This window comes from Prunus persica, chromosome G8, assembly GCF_000346465.2.
Source record: "Prunus persica cultivar Lovell chromosome G8, Prunus_persica_NCBIv2, whole genome shotgun sequence".
NCBI lineage: Eukaryota > Viridiplantae > Streptophyta > Magnoliopsida > Rosales > Rosaceae > Prunus > Prunus persica.
Window position 1 is genome coordinate 20,000,088 of NC_034016.1, and position 17,288 is coordinate 20,017,375.

The following is a 17,288-nucleotide window of genomic DNA, read 5'->3' on the forward strand; positions in this document are numbered from 1 at the left end:
GATGAGACCATATGTCATTTATGAATGGGACCTTGCAAAAACTCAATTCAAACGCCCTTGACTTGAAGAACAGTCACAGGTTCGAACTTTCATAGATATACATAATAAATAAATAATTCATGGTTTGAATTTTGATAAAAACTCTCTCTACAACAGAGTCAAAAATACATACAGATAGATGTAAATTGTAATGATCAAGAATTTCGTCTGTAAAAAATTAACATTGTATGTGTCCTAACATCAGTATTTAAGTTCGCACATGACCCGGTCAGCAGCTTTATCAAGGGGAAACAATCGTCTCTTCACCATGACTCTTCTGCATCATCATGAAGTATTCAACTCTACAATATAGCCCCTCCACAATGCCTCTCTTTCTGTAACAAATTAATAAGTACATCCGAAACGGGAATTGCAAAACGGGTTAGTAAAGAATTCTAAGGAAAAGGAGCGCCAAGATCCTCATCTACCCTATCCTCTTGGCATTTCTTGAGAAGTTGGAGCTGACGCCGTAGGTGCAAAACCTGTGCCAAGCCAGTAGTTAATGTTATGAAATCTTTGAAATGAAAGTAAAGTGTCTGTGAAATTAGCAGCAGAAAGATTAATTTGGGCATGAAAAAATATTGGAAATCATATACATTGACCAACTTTGCAGAAAAATACGCAAACTTTCCTTCAGGAAATATAGGGTGAAGATATCCAAACTTCAAAAACGTACATAAACAGTAGAATTAATTAACAACTTATCTGAATAACGACACTAACAAATGAGAAAGCTAACTGAAAAGTACCAATGAAGTGAGAAGTTGCAGAAAGGATCAAAATACACAAGTTTAAATTTTACCTCTTCTTGAAGCAAAGTAGGAAGATTATTAGTGGAAACAAGGTTATTTATTTCTTTCAAAAGCTTCTCCTCCTTAATCCCAGACCATGTCTCCGGAGGTAGGGATAGTAGAAGTGCTGTTAGAACATCACTGCTAGCTGGGTGCATGCCAATGTGATTTATTGAGCCTCCACAAGAGCAACCTGAATTTTTTCGGGATGAAGGAACTAGCATGTCCATCCGCTCCTCAGTTTCACCGTTTACCACTGTCCCACTCACCACTGTGACTGGCTTCTCACCATTAGCCTTCAAGCATTTCACACATGTTTCCTGACAGCAGTACATCTCTGAGGAGGCAGACTTCCCAGACAAAATTTGTGCCCCTTGGCAGCAAACACTCGCAGCAATGTTTGGCAAGTTTTCTTCATGACCAGAAATTAAGTTTCTGCAGCATGAATTTGCTAAAGATAATAATTCTGCCACATGTTTAAAAAGGCCAGTTTCCTGCACTTGTCTCAGTACCTCCTCCTGCAAATAAAAATTTGGGCATTGAGATTTTGAGGTGCAATAAACTAGAAAAATAGTATGGCGTTCATAAAGGTAAAAACAGAGACAATTCTCTGCAGAAAACAGGGGAAAAGAAGAAACGGAAAAATAAATGAGAAGCTGTAGAAGACTAGATTACCTTGAGGGCAAGCCTAGCTTTTTCCTCTGGGCTTAAGCTTTGGTCACCATCTTCTCGTCTCCGAACTTCTGCAACCCACTTGATGAACTGCCCAAAATTGGATGGGAGAGACATGAAAACAACAGAGAGGACTTCCTGAATGTCTTCCACCTCCTCTGACTTTAAGAGAAGAGGAACATCATCCATTAAGTATTTAGCAATACCAACCCAACTCTCATGTTTACAGCTCTGCAAGAAGCCCCATAGACAAATATCTTCAGCAAGCATACAATATGTAAGAAATTCCAAGATTTCAGATTACTCTAGTACACAAACATACTTCCAAACACATACTAACACACAACATATAGGAGAGACGGAATACAATAATGACAATTCAAGAGATCAAGAGACAGACTTCTGTTCATCTCTCTGATATGTCCAAAATCAGAAATTGAGGCACTCATCAAGGAACTATCTTCACTATCAGTTAAAGCAACAAAATTAGCTCTTAAGAAGAGGATACGGAAGTGAAAACATCAACCTTGCTTCTCAATTATACTCATCTCTTATAATTCTGAACGAAAGAAAAAATGCACAACGTAGGTAAAACTCATATTGACTACTAGACAGGAAAACGCATATAAACAAATTACTAACCCTAAAAGAAAGGGAATAAGACATGCACATCAAGACAAAAGAAAGAAAAAATGCACAATGTAGGTAAAACTCATATTGACTACTAGACAGGAAAACGCATATAAACAAATTAATAAGCCTCAAAGAAAGGGAATAACACATGCACATCAAGACAACCAGAATGTACTGTGTGTTAGTGTAAGGGGGAGTTGGGTTTGGGTTTTGAAGTCATAAAATTGCCAAATTCAATCATACCAGGGTATAAAGTTGTCCTGGCTCCCTGTGAGGCCTAGATATAAGCATGAACCTGGGCAGAAAATGGAACTTAAGAAGTGAGAATGTAATTTACATTCAATGCATCTCATAATTTAGCGAAATTATACAGAAATTGCTTCCAACATGCATATCCGATTTAATTGCCATTAGCTGTAATATTCACTGGCACACAAGAATGCATACCCTCTGCGTTGTCCAGTAGATAAGTCAACATTATTCATGGCGTCCCAAAGAATTTTCAGGGGCACCCAATGAGGAGGATACTTAAAACGTGCAACATCCAAAATAAGCGCCATGTCATTTCCAGCATGATAGCCACCAATAGGTGAAAAATGACCAGTACCCGTCTGCAATAAAAATTTGATTCTTACTAGTCAATACCTGATCAATTTTCAAAGAATTGGAGAGTGTGACAGAGGGAAATTTAAGCAGAATCCTTAGATGAGATAATCATCAGTATAGCAGTATAGTAATTCATAAGGCTGAGAATACCAAGCATATCTACAGCTAACTTAAAATAATGGTTCCACCAAAGGAAATGCACAGTAGTATGGCAATTAATAATACCTGTTTGAGAACTGATCTATCATATGATGAGATCACATGACAATCATCAGAACTAGAACATCTCATGACATATTTACGAAACTCCTCAATGGTGCTATGATTTGTGCGGAAGGCTTCAACTTTTGCTCCAGCACAGTGAGCCAAGCATACAAGCTTCCCAAATGAGATGCCTCTAGCTTTGACTGTCTCCAACGGTTCGCAGCAGTCTAACATAGATTCATCAAACCATCTCCAGGGTCCTGTGGGATAAGTTTAAGTGTATAATACATTTGCATTATAGGATCTAAATGGATGGAAAATCATGGACCAGAAAAGTTTACTACATTCAAGACATTTGCAAACCATGATGGAGTCAATAATGAGAGACAACATCTACTATATTGTGACAATGTGTTTATACTATGTAAAGAATACCAATATTGTATCAGAAGTTTAGGAGCAACAAAAGCTCAAATGCTGATGATTAGTAGCATATCAATTGAATATTAAGCATCAAACCCTCAACTAATTAGGTAATGACGCTGATTATAACAGTTAACACAGTTTGAGTATCAACAGTTCAAATCATATCAACATGGACAATTTCAAAATCCATGTAAGCTTAAGTTGTCAAATAAAACTAAAGGATGTGATTAACAAAAATTGGCCAAATATCTATGGCTTATACAATAAAACTTATGCCATTCACCAGATGGAAAACAAAATGATATTTTCAAACCCATTAGATGATGAATCTTACCTTTCCATTTCCTTCCAGGATCAATAGCAAGGGCATTCAAGACCATGGAGAGGCTCGCCAATCCACAATAAGCCGGCTCCGATTGTGTCTGAAAATTAGAAATTAACCTATAGAAGTTTTCCATAGTTCCATTATGAATGGCTTCGAGAAAAAGTTGCTGCAATTCAAAAAACAACAAAGTTAGGAATAATAAGCAGAAAAATCACTCACTGCCTAGAAAAACATAAGGCCCACATAATGTGACTAACAAACTAGTACAGTCCAAAACACAGCCTTACTCTTACAGTGAACTGAAAAATTCTTATCAGATTTTGCTTAGCTACATATTTACCTCTCCTCCATTCTACAACTAACATTACATCAACTGTAAGTACGACACGAACACATTGTACCAAAATTTTACACACACACACAAAATATACGAAAAAAGAAATTCAGACTGCAGTATCAAAATCCTGTGAGTTCTTTGTAAAAACAAAAGCATTTTACAGAACAAAGTTGCAAGCTTTAATTCTAAAGCATAACAGAATCGCAAACCAACAAATAAAAAATAAAATAAAATAATTGGGATCATAAAAGAAAATATGATTTTGAAGGATATATAAGGGAGTGAGTGACGAAGCAACTAAAGCTTGTACCTTTCCTTGTAAAGAGGCAAATTCGACTGCAGGGGGAGAAGGAAGGATTCGCCTATACAGCCCAGCCATAGCCATTTTTAATTATTTCTTTTTATTTTTTTCAAAATTTAAACCGAGAAAAAGCAAAAAAAGAAAGAAACAAATAAGAGTATGATTTGGTAGGACTGAGAAATGTGAATTATTGAGATGTCCAAGTCAAAAGGGTTTCTTTCTGTATGTGGGAGGCAGAATGCTTGCTAGGGTTTTGGTAGGAAAATTCTCTGTTTGGGCGAATAGGAAGGAACCCGCGTAATTAACTGTTTCAAAAAGCGAGAGTTTTAGTCAAAAATGTGGTAGAAAACAACAAATGAGTCCAAAAATAAAACCCTTCGAAGAATAATCAACGAATAGGATAAGATTGTCATTTTGCTGCAAGGGGGCTGCAAACTTGGCGTTGGCGATGGCGATGGGATGGCGATGGCTATGATGACGAGGTGGGGATTACGTAACGTGGGTGGATTGAAGATTTTGTTTGTTTTTCAAATTTGGACTTATTTGGAAAATTAAGTGTGTTATTAAATAAGCATTAACCTTAAGATGTTGGTGTTATCAAATCCATTATATGATACTGTAACTTAGATTAAACATATCAAATTTTATCTTTGGCTAATAGTATAACACGAGTTAACAGTGTGATTATCACATTTTTATATTTCTCGTACTTCTAATATAACAACTTGAAAAACTAACCATATTATTATTTTTTTTAAAATTATATGAAATTGAGCTGCAAAATTCGAAACGCAAAATTTTTGAGCTGCAAGCTCTTTCATAATTACTTTGATACGATGAACAAAACAATAAAACTCTAGCTCATTAAATAATACACGAACTAAATAAGTTTATATATATATATATACACACAATTGAGGTTGAAGTAAGGAGAGATTCGAAACACAAGACCTTTGAGCTACAAACCCTTTTGAAAATTTGCTTTTATACGATGAACAGAACAATGAAACTCTAGCTCACTAAATAATACAAACTCGATAAGTCTTACGTTTTGTTAAGACAAACTAATTTGCTTTTATCTAATAATTGTTATAGTAATTACGTGAAGCCCTAGCTAAACTTTCATGCTAAACACCCCTTGAATCATAAAAAGATCATTTAAAAACGATGAACCAACCTAACACCAATGTGTTTTTGAGACACCAACATCTCCAATATTCAAGCTAACTTAAAAGACAACATTAAAATCACAAAGCCACAAACCTTGCCATGAGAAGAAGCAAACTCAATTGCAGGAGGAGAAGGAAGAGGTCGTTTGTAAAACCCAGCAGACATGGAAACTTTCTTAGGTTTCTGGTCTTGCTCCACCATGGTGTTTCTGTGAGAATGCTTTGCTTGGGAAAATTTTGATGGGAAATCACAAGTAGAGAGAAAAAAAACAGAGGAAGAGAAGTTGAGTTCTTTCAAGTGGCTGCACAATTTAAGAGGAAGACAACATGAGACGAAAGTATTAGGACTTTTCCAATCAGTGCTTAAAGTACACCACGTTTGATTCATTATTGTTTTGGACAATGTGGTCAAATAAATAAGCAGATAATTACTTAGTTAATCTCTGTTTTATTTGCTCTTCATCTGGTGTGTTTTTATTTATTTAAATAATTTAATTTGTTCTGTTCCAAGCAAAATCTCAGTTATTTGAGTGGATAAGAAAGGAAACAAAAGATGTTGATTTGCTTGTTCAAGTCAACAAGGAATGAAGAAAAGAGGGAAGTTTGATTCTGGTCAATGAACATCTGGGAGGGAAAAAACGAGGAAAGTACTCTTCCGTCCTCGATTTGGTATATCTTTTTTAGCCCAGGCCCAAGTTGGCCTGTGATACACAGAGGCCTTTAAGCCCAATCAAATGGGCCAGAAGTTTGTATATATGAATAAATGATAAAAATTAAAAAAGAGGCCCAAATGTAAAACGCTAGATTTCCTTATATTTTTTTATTTTTCATGCATGGAGGAGGGTCGAAACCGAACAAGAAAACCTAAGTGCCGATCATCGTAGGCCTAGAGTACTAAAAAATTCCGACTAGTTAAAAGAGGTTTTAAGTTCAAATATATTCATCTTTTTTAATTAATAATAAAAACAAGTAGCGTTATCATAATGGTATAAAATACTTCACGGGTTCACGAAACAATGTTATTGTAATCTAGTACCAACAAAAACAAGTATGAGTACCAAAGAAAAATACTAGTACCGGTTAAAACAATTCCGTAATCGTAAACACCAAATGATGCGACAATTGTAAAATTGATTTTATGTGTTAAATTTGTCAAACTTTTAAAAATTAAAATAATAATAATCAATTTATAAAATAAAAAAAACAACATCATCTATTTTGAGCAGATAAAACACTGTCATATCATCCATCGCTTGATATCTAAATTTTGGGATCTACCATTGAATTCTTTACTCAAAATTATGCGAACAAAACAAACCCTAAGCTAAAGGTATGCAAATGGAGTCAGTGTTTTCCTATGAATCCCAATGATTCCATTTTAGCGTTATTTTGCATATTGTATGTGGACCACTCTCTATCCCTCTTTTCCCTAGTTTCAGAAATCAGAGCCCCACCTCCTCTAGGCTCTGTTTGCTTTCCTTCCACTCCAAGACGCAGCAAAAAGGTCAAAAGCCCAAAAGCAATAACAGCAAAAACGCATTTTGAACATGTGGGTCCCAATGGTCCCTCCCGCGACCTTACAGCTGCGATTGGAGCAAAACGACCCCGTCTCCAACATGGAATTCGCATGCCTCTTACATTTCCGCAAACGGATCCTCCGTACAACTTCCACGTGTCGACACGGTCCAAGCCGTGCCCCTGATGCGCCTCGTTTTGATCGGTTAGGCGTCGCTTTCATGGTACAGCAGCTGACACAAGACAGTAAGTCGGCGGGTGCGGCGCAGCTCTGTCGCTTCGCGGTTGCCAATGTCCGCGCAGGTTCCTGTCGGCTCCTCCGCCGGCTAACTCCTCCGAGCCCAGCCTTTCTGCCGGTTAAAGGTCGAACGCCTTTTAGCGGCGAGGGCGGGAATGTGTCCGTTGAAGCACTTTGGGGTACGGGGTTGATGTGGTCGAGGTTTTTATCCGGTTCAAATCTTAGTGGTCTTCTGACTTCTGGCCCCGATGTCTTCTGCTTTACATAATTTGCAGAAGGTTGGTGGAGAGCTATACGGTCCATGTTGTAAATGTCTGCAGTACCCCTGTCAGTTTTTATCCTTTTGGGCGAACTGCATTCTGTATTTATGTCATTTCAAATTTATCAATCCCTTTTTGACCCCCCAAAAAATCCCTATGATATATTGTTTTCTGGACCGAAGTTTCTATGATTATTGGGTGTTGGTGTAATTTTATTTTTGAAAATAAAATGAGATTTGGGTAAAGGAGGTTAATTTAATTCTGGTCATCTAGTTTAAAAAATTTGTGAGAATAATTTTATTCTTTATAATAAAATAACTTGGAACAAAAATGTAATAGTCATGGTGATTGTCGATTTTTTTTTTGGACACATATCAATGTCATGTCCCGTTTATATACAGTGATATACAAATTTTACTTGAACGTACTATGCATGAGTAATTAATATTAAATTATGTGACAATTTCAAGCATTTTCACTTATCGATTTTTCACTTCATCCAATTGTTGCATTTCGGTCCTTAACCTTAAAGCAATTTTTGTAAAACCAAGAAGGCAAAAATTATCTTGCAATAAATACTGTATGCAAATCTAAAAATGTATATAAGAAGAAATTCCCCTAACTTTACTTATATCAAAATGGAAATATTTAATTTAAAAGAAAAGTTGGTAATTGTTTGGTCTTCTACTCCAGTCCAAAACCAAGGCCACGTTGGTAAATTCACTAAAATTTGCAGAACCAGCAGCAGCATCAGAAAAAAGCCAGCCTCCTCCTCATTTAAACACCATGATCCAACCACTTCTCTTCCTCAGAGAGAATGAGAGATTGAAGAGACCTCACCTTAACATTCCTACACCCTACCACACCCTCCCTTTTTTCTCCTTATATCCACCAGTCTCCACCTCCTTCTCTCAAACCCACTTATTCACAGACTCCAAAAAACCTCTCCAACTTCCCTTCTCTCTTCAATGGCTCAGTTTCCTCTGTTCCATCCATTTTCCAAATTTGCCCTCCTCTTCCTCGCAACCCTCCTGTCCACAGTCGTCCTTTCGCACCAGCAGCAACCCCTCCTCAGCTCCACCGAGCAAGACGCCGTCTACCAAGTCCTCGACTCCATCAACTCCGCCATCCCCTGGCGCTCCCTCTTCCCCGACGACCTCTGCTCCTCCGCCCCACACGGCGTCGTTTGCGACTTATTCTCCAACCCCGACGTTTCTTCCCCCGAAACGGCTCACGTCACCGAGCTGAGTTTCGGTTACGTTTCGGACTACACGCCCAACCCGCCTTGCTCTTCCAATTCCACCATCGACCCACTTCTCTTCACGTCCTTCAAATACCTCCGCAAGCTCTTCTTCTACCAATGCTTCACCGAAACGCGGGTCTCGGTCCCCGAAATTCCGCCGAGTTTCGGTTCAAGTTTGGAGGAGCTCGTGTTCGTGGACAACCCGTCTCTGGTGGGCTCCATCGGTGGCATACTGGGTAATTTCACCAACTTGAGGAGGGTAGTTCTGACCGGAAATGGGTTTAATGGGAACATCCCAGACGAGGTTGCCCACTTGGTCAACCTGGAAGAGTTGACTCTGTCTCGGAATCAACTCGGCGGCGAAATTTCTCTGAGTTTTGCCAAGTTGAAGAAACTGAAGGTTCTTGATCTGGGTGATAATGATTTTGCCGGAAATGTCCCTGAATCGGTCGGTAATCTCTCGGAGCTGTTGAAGCTGGACTTGACCTCCAACGGGTTTTCTGGTCAAATCCCAGAGAGCTTAAAGAACATGCAAAGGCTAGAGCTTTTGGACCTCAGCCTCAACCAGTTTAGTAACTCTGGGGTTCCTCTGTTTTTGGCTGAGATGCCTCAGCTGAAACAAGTGCATTTGAGTGGGAACTTACTGGGAGGGAAGATTCCGGAAATATGGAAAAACCTGGGAGGTCTTTTGGGAATAGGACTCTCAGATATGGGACTGGTTGGGGAAATTCCATCTTCAATGGGTGTGCATTTGAAGAATCTGAGATACCTTGGGCTTGACAATAACAAGCTTGAAGGGACAGTGCCTGAGGAGTTTGGATTCTTGGAATCTGTGAATGAGATTAATTTGGAGAACAATAGTCTGAGTGGTAGGGTTTCATTATCTCGCAGTTTTTCTGCCAAATTTGGGCACAAGCTGAAGTTGGCTGGAAACCCACAACTCTGTGTTGATGGCTTCATCTTCTTCTCCAAGACTAAGAGTGCTGCTGGTTTGGAGCAATTGAAGGTTTGCAGAAAACCGCATAAACCTAATCCTGCGCTTCTCAGCGTGGTTTCTTCTTCAGTGCAGGTTGTTGTTCCTTCTAAGCTTCTGTTTGCCACTTGGGTTTTGTTTATGCTTATCTTTGCTTAATAACTGGGATTAGACTTAATTGAGTTTTTTTTGTTTTTCCTTGAGAGAGCTTGGGATTAGGTCATCTAACAGATTAAGAAAGGAACAGGTTTTATACTGACATGGAGATGAATTTTGGATGTGCAGTCAATGTGGTGATACTGTGGAAAAAACTAATGTAATTGTGGACTTTTTTTTAATGGAAAGTGCATATAAATTATTGTTAGAGTTTTGAACAGATTTTGGAGAAGAAAAGAAAACAATATGCAGGGAAAAACCAAGAGACCAGCTAAACAATTCTTCTGTATTTTTGTATTGTATTCTCTGCTTCTTTTTGGGCAAGCTCAGTGTGAGCAATTTAACTGTTAGAAGCACAGCTGGATTCTCTTACATCATTAGAGAATCACAGCCTTACATTCAAAACTGATATCTAAGATCATTACACGTGTCTATAGCCACTTACCATTTAACTGACGCCTAACACTTGCCTATCTTAGTGACTAAGTGAATACACAATCTCAGATCAGAGGCCTAACATCATTTATATCAGCTCACACACTTATATTTCAACACTCCCCTTTAAGTTGTGAGCTGATTTCACACCAAGCTTCTCGCGTAGATAGCTGAAACGATCCTTGGCCAAAGCCTTTGTAAAAATATCTGCCAGCTGCTCATTCGTAGGACAATAGATCAAATCTACAATTCCTTCTTGCAAAGCATCCTTAATAAAGTGATACCTTCGATCAATATGCTTGGTTTTCTGGTGAAACACAGGGTTCTTTGTAATGGCAATAGCAGAGGTGTTATCACAGTGTAGTGGTGTGGCCTCTGTTTGGAACTCTCCGAAATCTTCCAATACAAATCTCAACCAAACAGCTTGTGTTGTTGCTTCAGAGGCACTAATGTACTCTGCCTCTGCAGTAGAGAGAGCAACACAGTGCTGTTTGACTGAAGCCCAAGCAAACACTCCACTACCGAAAGAAAATGCATATCCAGAGGTGCTCTTGCTATCATCCACTAAACCACTCCAATCACTATCACAATAGCCAATTAGAACTGCCCCTTTTCCCTTCACATACTCCAGACCATAGTCAAGTGTTCCTTTCACATATCTAAGAACTCGTTTAGCTGTTCCAAGATGTTTGTTTGTGGGGCAGTGCATAAACCTTGCAAGCAAGCTAGCTGCAAACATGATATCAGGTCTTGTAGCTGTGAGATACAGCAAACTTCCAACTATCTTTCTATATTGCTCCTCACTTGCAGAGCCACTCCCATCATCCTTACTTAATTTTTCAGTTGGAACCAGAGGAATAACCACAGGTTTACAGTCACTCAGACCGAATCTGCTCAACAGAGTTGATGCATACTTCCTTTGATGAAGGAAGATGCTCGTTGGTGTCTGAATTACTCCCATCCCTAAGAAATGATGCAAGAGTCCCAAATCCGTCATCTCATATTTCTCCATCATATCTTGCTTAAATTCTTCTATCATGGTGTGACAGTTTCCAGTGTATACTATGTCATCTACATAGATAGACACTATCAAGATGCTTGCTTCACCTCTAGTTTTGACATAAAGAGTAGCCTCACTTTGACTCTTTGTGAACCCACACTTAGCAAAATAACTATCAATTTCACTATACCAAGCTCTTGGCGCCTGTTTCAAACCATATAGAGCTTTGTTTAGCTTGTAAACTTTGCTTTCACTCCCCTTCACCACAAATCCCTCCGGCTGGTCTACATACACTTCTTCTTCCAAAACACCATTTAGAAAAGCTGACTTAACATCTAATTGGTACAGCTGCCAACCCTTCTGTGCAGCTAATGCAATTAGAGTTCGGATTGTGTCTAATCTAGCCACAGGTGCAAATGTTTCATTGTAGTCCACCCCTGGTTTCTGAGAGTATCCTTTAGCCACTAACCTTGCTTTATTTTTCTGCACTGAACCATCCAGATTTAACTTGGTTTTAAACACCCATTTAACTCCAATAATTGGTTTTGATGAAGGTCTGTCAACAAGCTCCCATGTAGCATTTTTTTCTATCATTGACAACTCATCCTTCATTGCCTTTATCCATGATTCATCCTTGACAGCTTCATCAAACTTCTCGGGTTCCACAATGTACAGATTGCATTGTGCTAGAATATCATCCAACTTTCTCCATTTCAATGGAGTGTGATCAAACTGTTGAGTATCCTCTACCCTGCTGCTTTGTTTGCTTGATTCTCCTTGTGAAACACGACCCCCTGACATGAGATCATGAGTCTGATTCCCTACAGGTGTTTCAAATGGTGTTGTTGCAGGATTTCTAGGCTGCTCTTCATAGTTCAGCACTTGCATTTGGTTCTCAGTCACTTCTTTCCAATTCCAGGTTGCTTCCTCATCAAATATAACATCTCTTGACAACAAAAGCTTCCTAGTAACAGGATCAAATACCCTATAACCCTTTTCACAAGTTGCATAACCAACAAATACTCCCTTTGTGCTCTTGGCATCCAGCTTCTGTCTCCCTTCAGCTGGTTTATGTACAAAACAAACGCTCCCAAACACTTTGAAGTGAGCAACACCTGGTTTCCTTGTACTATAGGCCTCAAAAGGAGTTCTGTGTTTGAGTGCCTTGGTAGGACATCTATTCAGTATATACACAGCAGTGTGTACAGCTTCTGCCCACAGATAATAAGGCAGATCCTTCTCATGCAACATAGCTTTTGCCATTTCTGCAACTGTCCTATTCTTCCTTTCTACCACTCCATTTTGTTGTGGAGTATATGCCATAGAAAACTGCCTTTGAATACCTGTTTCTTCACACAACTTATTGAATTCACAAGATGTGAACTCTCCCCCTTTATCACTTCTTACACATTGCACTTTAAAACCACTCTGCAGCTCTACCATAGACTTAAACTTTCTAAAACAGTTTAGTGCATCAGACTTGTATCTAAGAAAATAGACCCAAATCATTCTTGTACAGTCATCTATGAGGAGCATGAAGTATTTGTTACCTGAAATAGACTCGTTTTGCATAGGCCCACACAAGTCCATGTGTATCAACTCAAGAGGAGTACTTGCCCTCCATGCTTGGTTCTTAGGAAACCATTCTCTATGTTGTTTCCCAAACTGGCAGCCTTCACAGACTCCATTTACAGCTTCTAGATGTGGCAGGCCGTGCACCATCTCCTTTTCCTTGAGTTGGTTTAGTCCATTTAAATGTAAATGCCCCATTCTTTTGTGCCAAATCCACGTGGAGTGAGACACACCAGCTCTTAAGGCAACATAGTCGGTTGGAGACAATGTCAAAGGATAGCATCTGTTTCTTTTCATTTCCACTTTCATGATGAGCTTCTCCAGTGAAGAGTCATCAAAAATACTGCACATATTGCTTCCAAACACCAAGTGATAACCATGCTCATCCATTTGACCCACACTCAACAGATTTTCTTTCAATCCGGGTAAGTACATGACTTCTCTGATATGCTTTGTACCAGTGCTTGTGTTAAGCACTAAAGTACCCATACCAGTTATGTTTATAAGTTCCCCTGTTGGCATCTGCACCTTACCTGTCACACTTGTGTTCATATCAATCAGCAGCTCCTTGTTCCCAGTCATATGGTTGCTGCAGCCGCTATCCACATACCATTCTTCATTTGCACTCCCTTTTGAAATAGCACAATTTGCATAAAACAGGTTTCCTCCTACTTCCACTTGGCTTGCGTTATTAGCTTTCTGCACACTTTTGTTTGTTGTGCACTCTCTTGCCAAATGCCCAAATCTTTCACACTTGTAGCACTTAGGTTGTCCCTTAAATCTACATTCTCCATAGTGAAATTTAGAGCAGACTTTGCATTGAGGCTTCACCCCATCTTGCTGCACAGAATGTGCTCCATTTGAAGTCTGTCCAGTGCCAGCTTGCTGTGGCTTCTGTCTAGACTCCCATGGTTTGTTGTTAGGCTTCCAACTCTTCTGAGACTTGGCAGTACCAGACTGAGCATTATTCTTGTTCTGCCCCTTTTGATCGATTGAGAAAGAACCAAATGCTTTCTCAGCTATGTCCACAGTATGCATGTCAAAACGTTGCTCTTGACTCTTCAAGATTGCAATAACCTCCTGCAATTCAATGGTCTCCAAACTCTTTGTATTTTCAATCACCAAACAGATGGGATCATAAACTCGACTAAGACTGATTAACACCTTTTGAACCAGCCTCTCGTTTGATAACACCTCTCCAAATGTTTTCATTTGATTTATCAATTCATTTAATCGAGTAAGATATGCAGTAAGTTGTTCACCTTCACGCATCCTCATATACTCAAATTCTCGTCTAAGATTCTGAAGTTTTACAGATCTAACCTGATCACCTCCATGATATTCACTGTAGAGCAAAGTCCAAGCCATTTTTGCAGAATCGGCATTTGCAATCCGAGGGAAGATCTGGTCAGAGACAGCGTTTTGTATGATGCCCAGTGCCTTTGCATCCTTCATGAGCACAGCACACATCTCTGCTTCAGCTTCTTCCTCCGATGATGCTTCAACTTTCTTGGTCTTCATCTTCGAATCAGAGACTGAAATCCCCTTTTCTACCAGACTCCACAGCCCAAGAGACTTGAAGATTGTCACCATCTTGATCCTCCAGAACTCGTAGTTCTCACCGGAGAAGATTGGAGTTCTTACTTCTGAACTTCCAGATCCAGCCATTGTTTGGTCTGAATCACAGCAGCTTCTCTTCTCAGATGTTCAGCTGAGCTTCGATTGAGCTCAGTAAACTTCACAGTTTTCACGCCCAGATCAAGAGACCCAACCTGGCTCTGAGGCCATGTTAGAGTTTTGAACAGATTTTGGAGAAGAAAAGAAAACAATATGCAGGGAAAAACCAAGAGACCAGCTAAACAATTCTTCTGTATTTTTGTATTGTATTCTCTGCTTCTTTTTGGGCAAGCTCAGTGTGAGCAATTTAACTGTTAGAAGCACAGCTGGATTCTCTTACATCATTAGAGAATCACAGCCTTACATTCAAAACTGATATCTAAGATCATTACACGTGTCTATAGCCACTTACCATTTAACTGACGCCTAACACTTGCCTATCTTAGTGACTAAGTGAATACACAATCTCAGATCAGAGGCCTAACATCATTTATATCAGCTCACACACTTATATTTCAACAATTATAGCATTATCTTTAAGCATGGCTCTCTCTCTCTCTCTCTCTCTCTCTCTCTCTCTCTAATATTGGTGCTTTTGGTTTCTTTTATTTTAGATTTCATTTTAGTTTAGTTTTATCACATTTTCCCAAATTTCCTGAGATTCTGCCCATCAGTGAAAAAGTTGGACATGATCTCAACTTTTTGGTATGTAAACAACTATCTATTCTGCAAATGTTTATTTTGAAGTGGGATTTTTGAGTGGGGATCAAGCAACTATTTTGGCATTTGATATGGTAAAAGGAGAGAGAATCTGAAAGTTTCCCAGAATGGTTGCTGTTCAGTCTCGAGCATGTTTTGGCTCTTATCTAATTGAAGGCATAATTGATCACAAATCATGAAGAGAGAGACAAGAAAATCGTCTTTCTACTGTTGGACAAGGATGGATAGCTGTAGACAATTAGGGTAAGTACTTTGAAATTGGCGCACATACACTGGCTGGACAGCATTGTATTTGAAAAATTGCAAAACATAGGAAGCAAAATGTTCAAAAATTGAAATGATGTTATTACACTGAAGTTACAATTGTTTGGCTTCACTTCCCTGATACATTTTATTCTAGCTACACCAATAATCAATTTTGTGAAGAAATTCATGTAAATCCCTTGTCTTCCCCCTCTTGAAAAGAATTCTGAGATAGATGGTCTTTGCTATTACATTTATAAGTAGTTGCAGGTTGGTGTCCAGGATCTGTGCATGTTTCTGAACTAGCATGGGGTTTAGCCTTTCTTGATGCCCCCCCAACAGAGGAATCTTTGGATTTCTTTCGCCGCGTTTTCTTAGGGATGTCTGGCGGGTTTTGCGGCGATTCACTGCCATGAATTGACTCCATGGATTGCCGGATACCTCTAGTAATACTATCTGTTGTGTCCCTATTCTTAGAAGACCGCCTTGTTTGCTTCGGTTTATCTGATCTTTCCCTCTTAGGGGAGTCGATTCCACCATCTCCATGCCCACTTGATGTTTGCTGTGGCGACGCCCTTGGCAAATCCGGCGTGTCATGTGCCGGAGACCTAGCACCCCTTGAACTACCCTTCCGGCTTGAATCTACATACATACACAAAAATTGAATAGTCATTTGGAAAATCCAACACATTAACTTGTTAATACGTAAATAAGGTGATGTGATCCAACCAAAACCATTCACATTTGCATGGATATTTACAATTTTAGGGTACAAAAACAAAAATGAAATACCTTGAGAGACCCATTTGACCCCAGGATCCTCTTTTGTCTCTCCATTGCTTAAAGGTCCTGATGAATATCCAGGTGGAGCTTGAAACTCATTCATCTGCATGCAGCATCATCCACAAACATGGCTTTCATGAGGCTTCTAATTAACCATTTAAGCAAAAATTAACAAACAAAAAAAGGTTAATTACCCAGCTTGGAGAACCAGCAGCAGTTGATGGACCCTCCCATCCTATATGAGCCACATGCTTTACATCTGTAGGAAACCCAATCTGCATTTCTTGGCCTTTGTTATCATCTGCCAAAGCAGAGGGCAAATCCGTCAGGCCACATTATAAAATGTGTGTATGATAAAAAATACTCTAATTCTGAAGCCTGCTTCTACTTGGAACACAAATTGTACATACCAAAAATTTGAGAAATGTATCTTAGGCCTTTCAAGAGGCCCTTCATCTTTGTGTTATTTGCAGTGTTTGCCATTCTTGTGGAAGATATATACTGGCTCTATCAATGAAGAACCAATTAAGCTGCTCCTGGAAAGTCTCTAGTTGAAGTGGGATCCAAAATTTGCCCCCCAATTCTGCAAATATTGGTAGCAAGAAGAAAGTCAATGATCAAAACAATTGAAATTAAAAAAAAAGTCAAACATTTCATCCAATGATACCTCAGAAGGAAAACCTTGCTGCAAGGCTAAAATTTACAGAGGCCCCCATGAGAGGGTTGCATTAATTCAAACTATATATTTCCTAAATAAGAAACAAAATAATAAAAAGAATGCCCAGAAATTTGAAGTGGGCATATATGCATTCAATTTCTTGTGTTGATTTTGCACAAGATGGGGAAAACTTTTGAAGAAAGGGAAAAAGGTGTTCAAAAACTAGCAACAGCTTTTGACAAATGTGGCCATGGAGGGTTGCAGTGATGAGAAAAGGGATGAAAACTGACAAAGAAAGTATGCTTAATTAAAGTAAAGCTATCGTTTATCTCGTGCATTTGATGGCAGGGCATTGTTTTTTTATGATTCATA

At 39.1% G+C, this 17,288-nt stretch overlaps 3 protein-coding genes across 4 annotated transcripts; 1 reads left to right on the forward strand and 2 right to left on the reverse strand.

Moving 5' to 3' along the window:
- On the reverse strand, positions 63–5,892 carry LOC18768401 (glutathione gamma-glutamylcysteinyltransferase 1). 2 transcript variants are annotated; one of them, XM_007200912.2, is made up of 8 exons: positions 5,598–5,892; positions 3,706–3,862; positions 2,967–3,205; positions 2,583–2,746; positions 2,379–2,430; positions 1,506–1,733; positions 842–1,348; positions 63–521 (listed from the first exon to the last, which is right to left on the reverse strand). In XM_007200912.2, exons 1-8 carry the CDS (start codon positions 5,889–5,891, stop codon positions 435–437), a joined length of 1,728 nt encoding a protein of 575 aa, XP_007200974.2. In that variant the 5' UTR covers position 5,892; the 3' UTR covers positions 63–434. The 2 variants fall into 2 exon arrangements, with proteins under 2 accessions (XP_007200974.2, XP_020409280.1); XM_020553691.1 differs by lacking the exon at positions 5,598–5,892 and adding an exon at positions 4,344–4,672.
- LOC18767465 (piriformospora indica-insensitive protein 2) lies at positions 8,146–10,108 on the forward strand. Its single transcript, XM_007200177.2, has one exon. It carries the CDS (start codon positions 8,485–8,487, stop codon positions 9,889–9,891), a length of 1,407 nt encoding a protein of 468 aa, XP_007200239.2. The 5' UTR covers positions 8,146–8,484; the 3' UTR covers positions 9,892–10,108.
- LOC18768258 (CRIB domain-containing protein RIC7) lies at positions 15,555–16,952 on the reverse strand. Its single transcript, XM_007199254.2, has 4 exons — positions 16,669–16,952; positions 16,453–16,559; positions 16,268–16,361; positions 15,555–16,117 (listed from the first exon to the last, which is right to left on the reverse strand). Exons 1-4 carry the CDS (start codon positions 16,739–16,741, stop codon positions 15,663–15,665), a joined length of 729 nt encoding a protein of 242 aa, XP_007199316.2. The 5' UTR covers positions 16,742–16,952; the 3' UTR covers positions 15,555–15,662.

Excerpts from the sequence above, each read along its gene's own strand:
- LOC18767465 (XM_007200177.2), top strand. The coding sequence starts at position 8,485 with ATGGCTCAGTTTCCTCTGTTCCATCCATTTTCCAAATTTGCCCTCCTC.
- LOC18768401 (XM_007200912.2), bottom strand. The coding sequence starts at position 5,891 with ATGAATCAAACGTGGTGTACTTTAAGCACTGATTGGAAAAGTCCTAAT. Across the intron at positions 2,431-2,582 it reads TCTACTGGACAACGCAGAGG|GTTCATGCTTATATCTAGGC; the intron begins GTATGCATTCTT and ends TTTTCTGCCCAG. Across the intron at positions 522-841 it reads CTACTTTGCTTCAAGAAGAG|GTTTTGCACCTACGGCGTCA; the intron begins GTAAAATTTAAA and ends GGCTTGGCACAG.
- LOC18768258 (XM_007199254.2), bottom strand. The coding sequence starts at position 16,741 with ATGGCAAACACTGCAAATAACACAAAGATGAAGGGCCTCTTGAAAGGC. Across the intron at positions 16,560-16,668 it reads ATACATTTCTCAAATTTTTG|ATGATAACAAAGGCCAAGAA; the intron begins GTATGTACAATT and ends CTGCTTTGGCAG. Across the intron at positions 16,118-16,267 it reads GGTCAAATGGGTCTCTCAAG|ATTCAAGCCGGAAGGGTAGT; the intron begins GTATTTCATTTT and ends GTATGTATGTAG.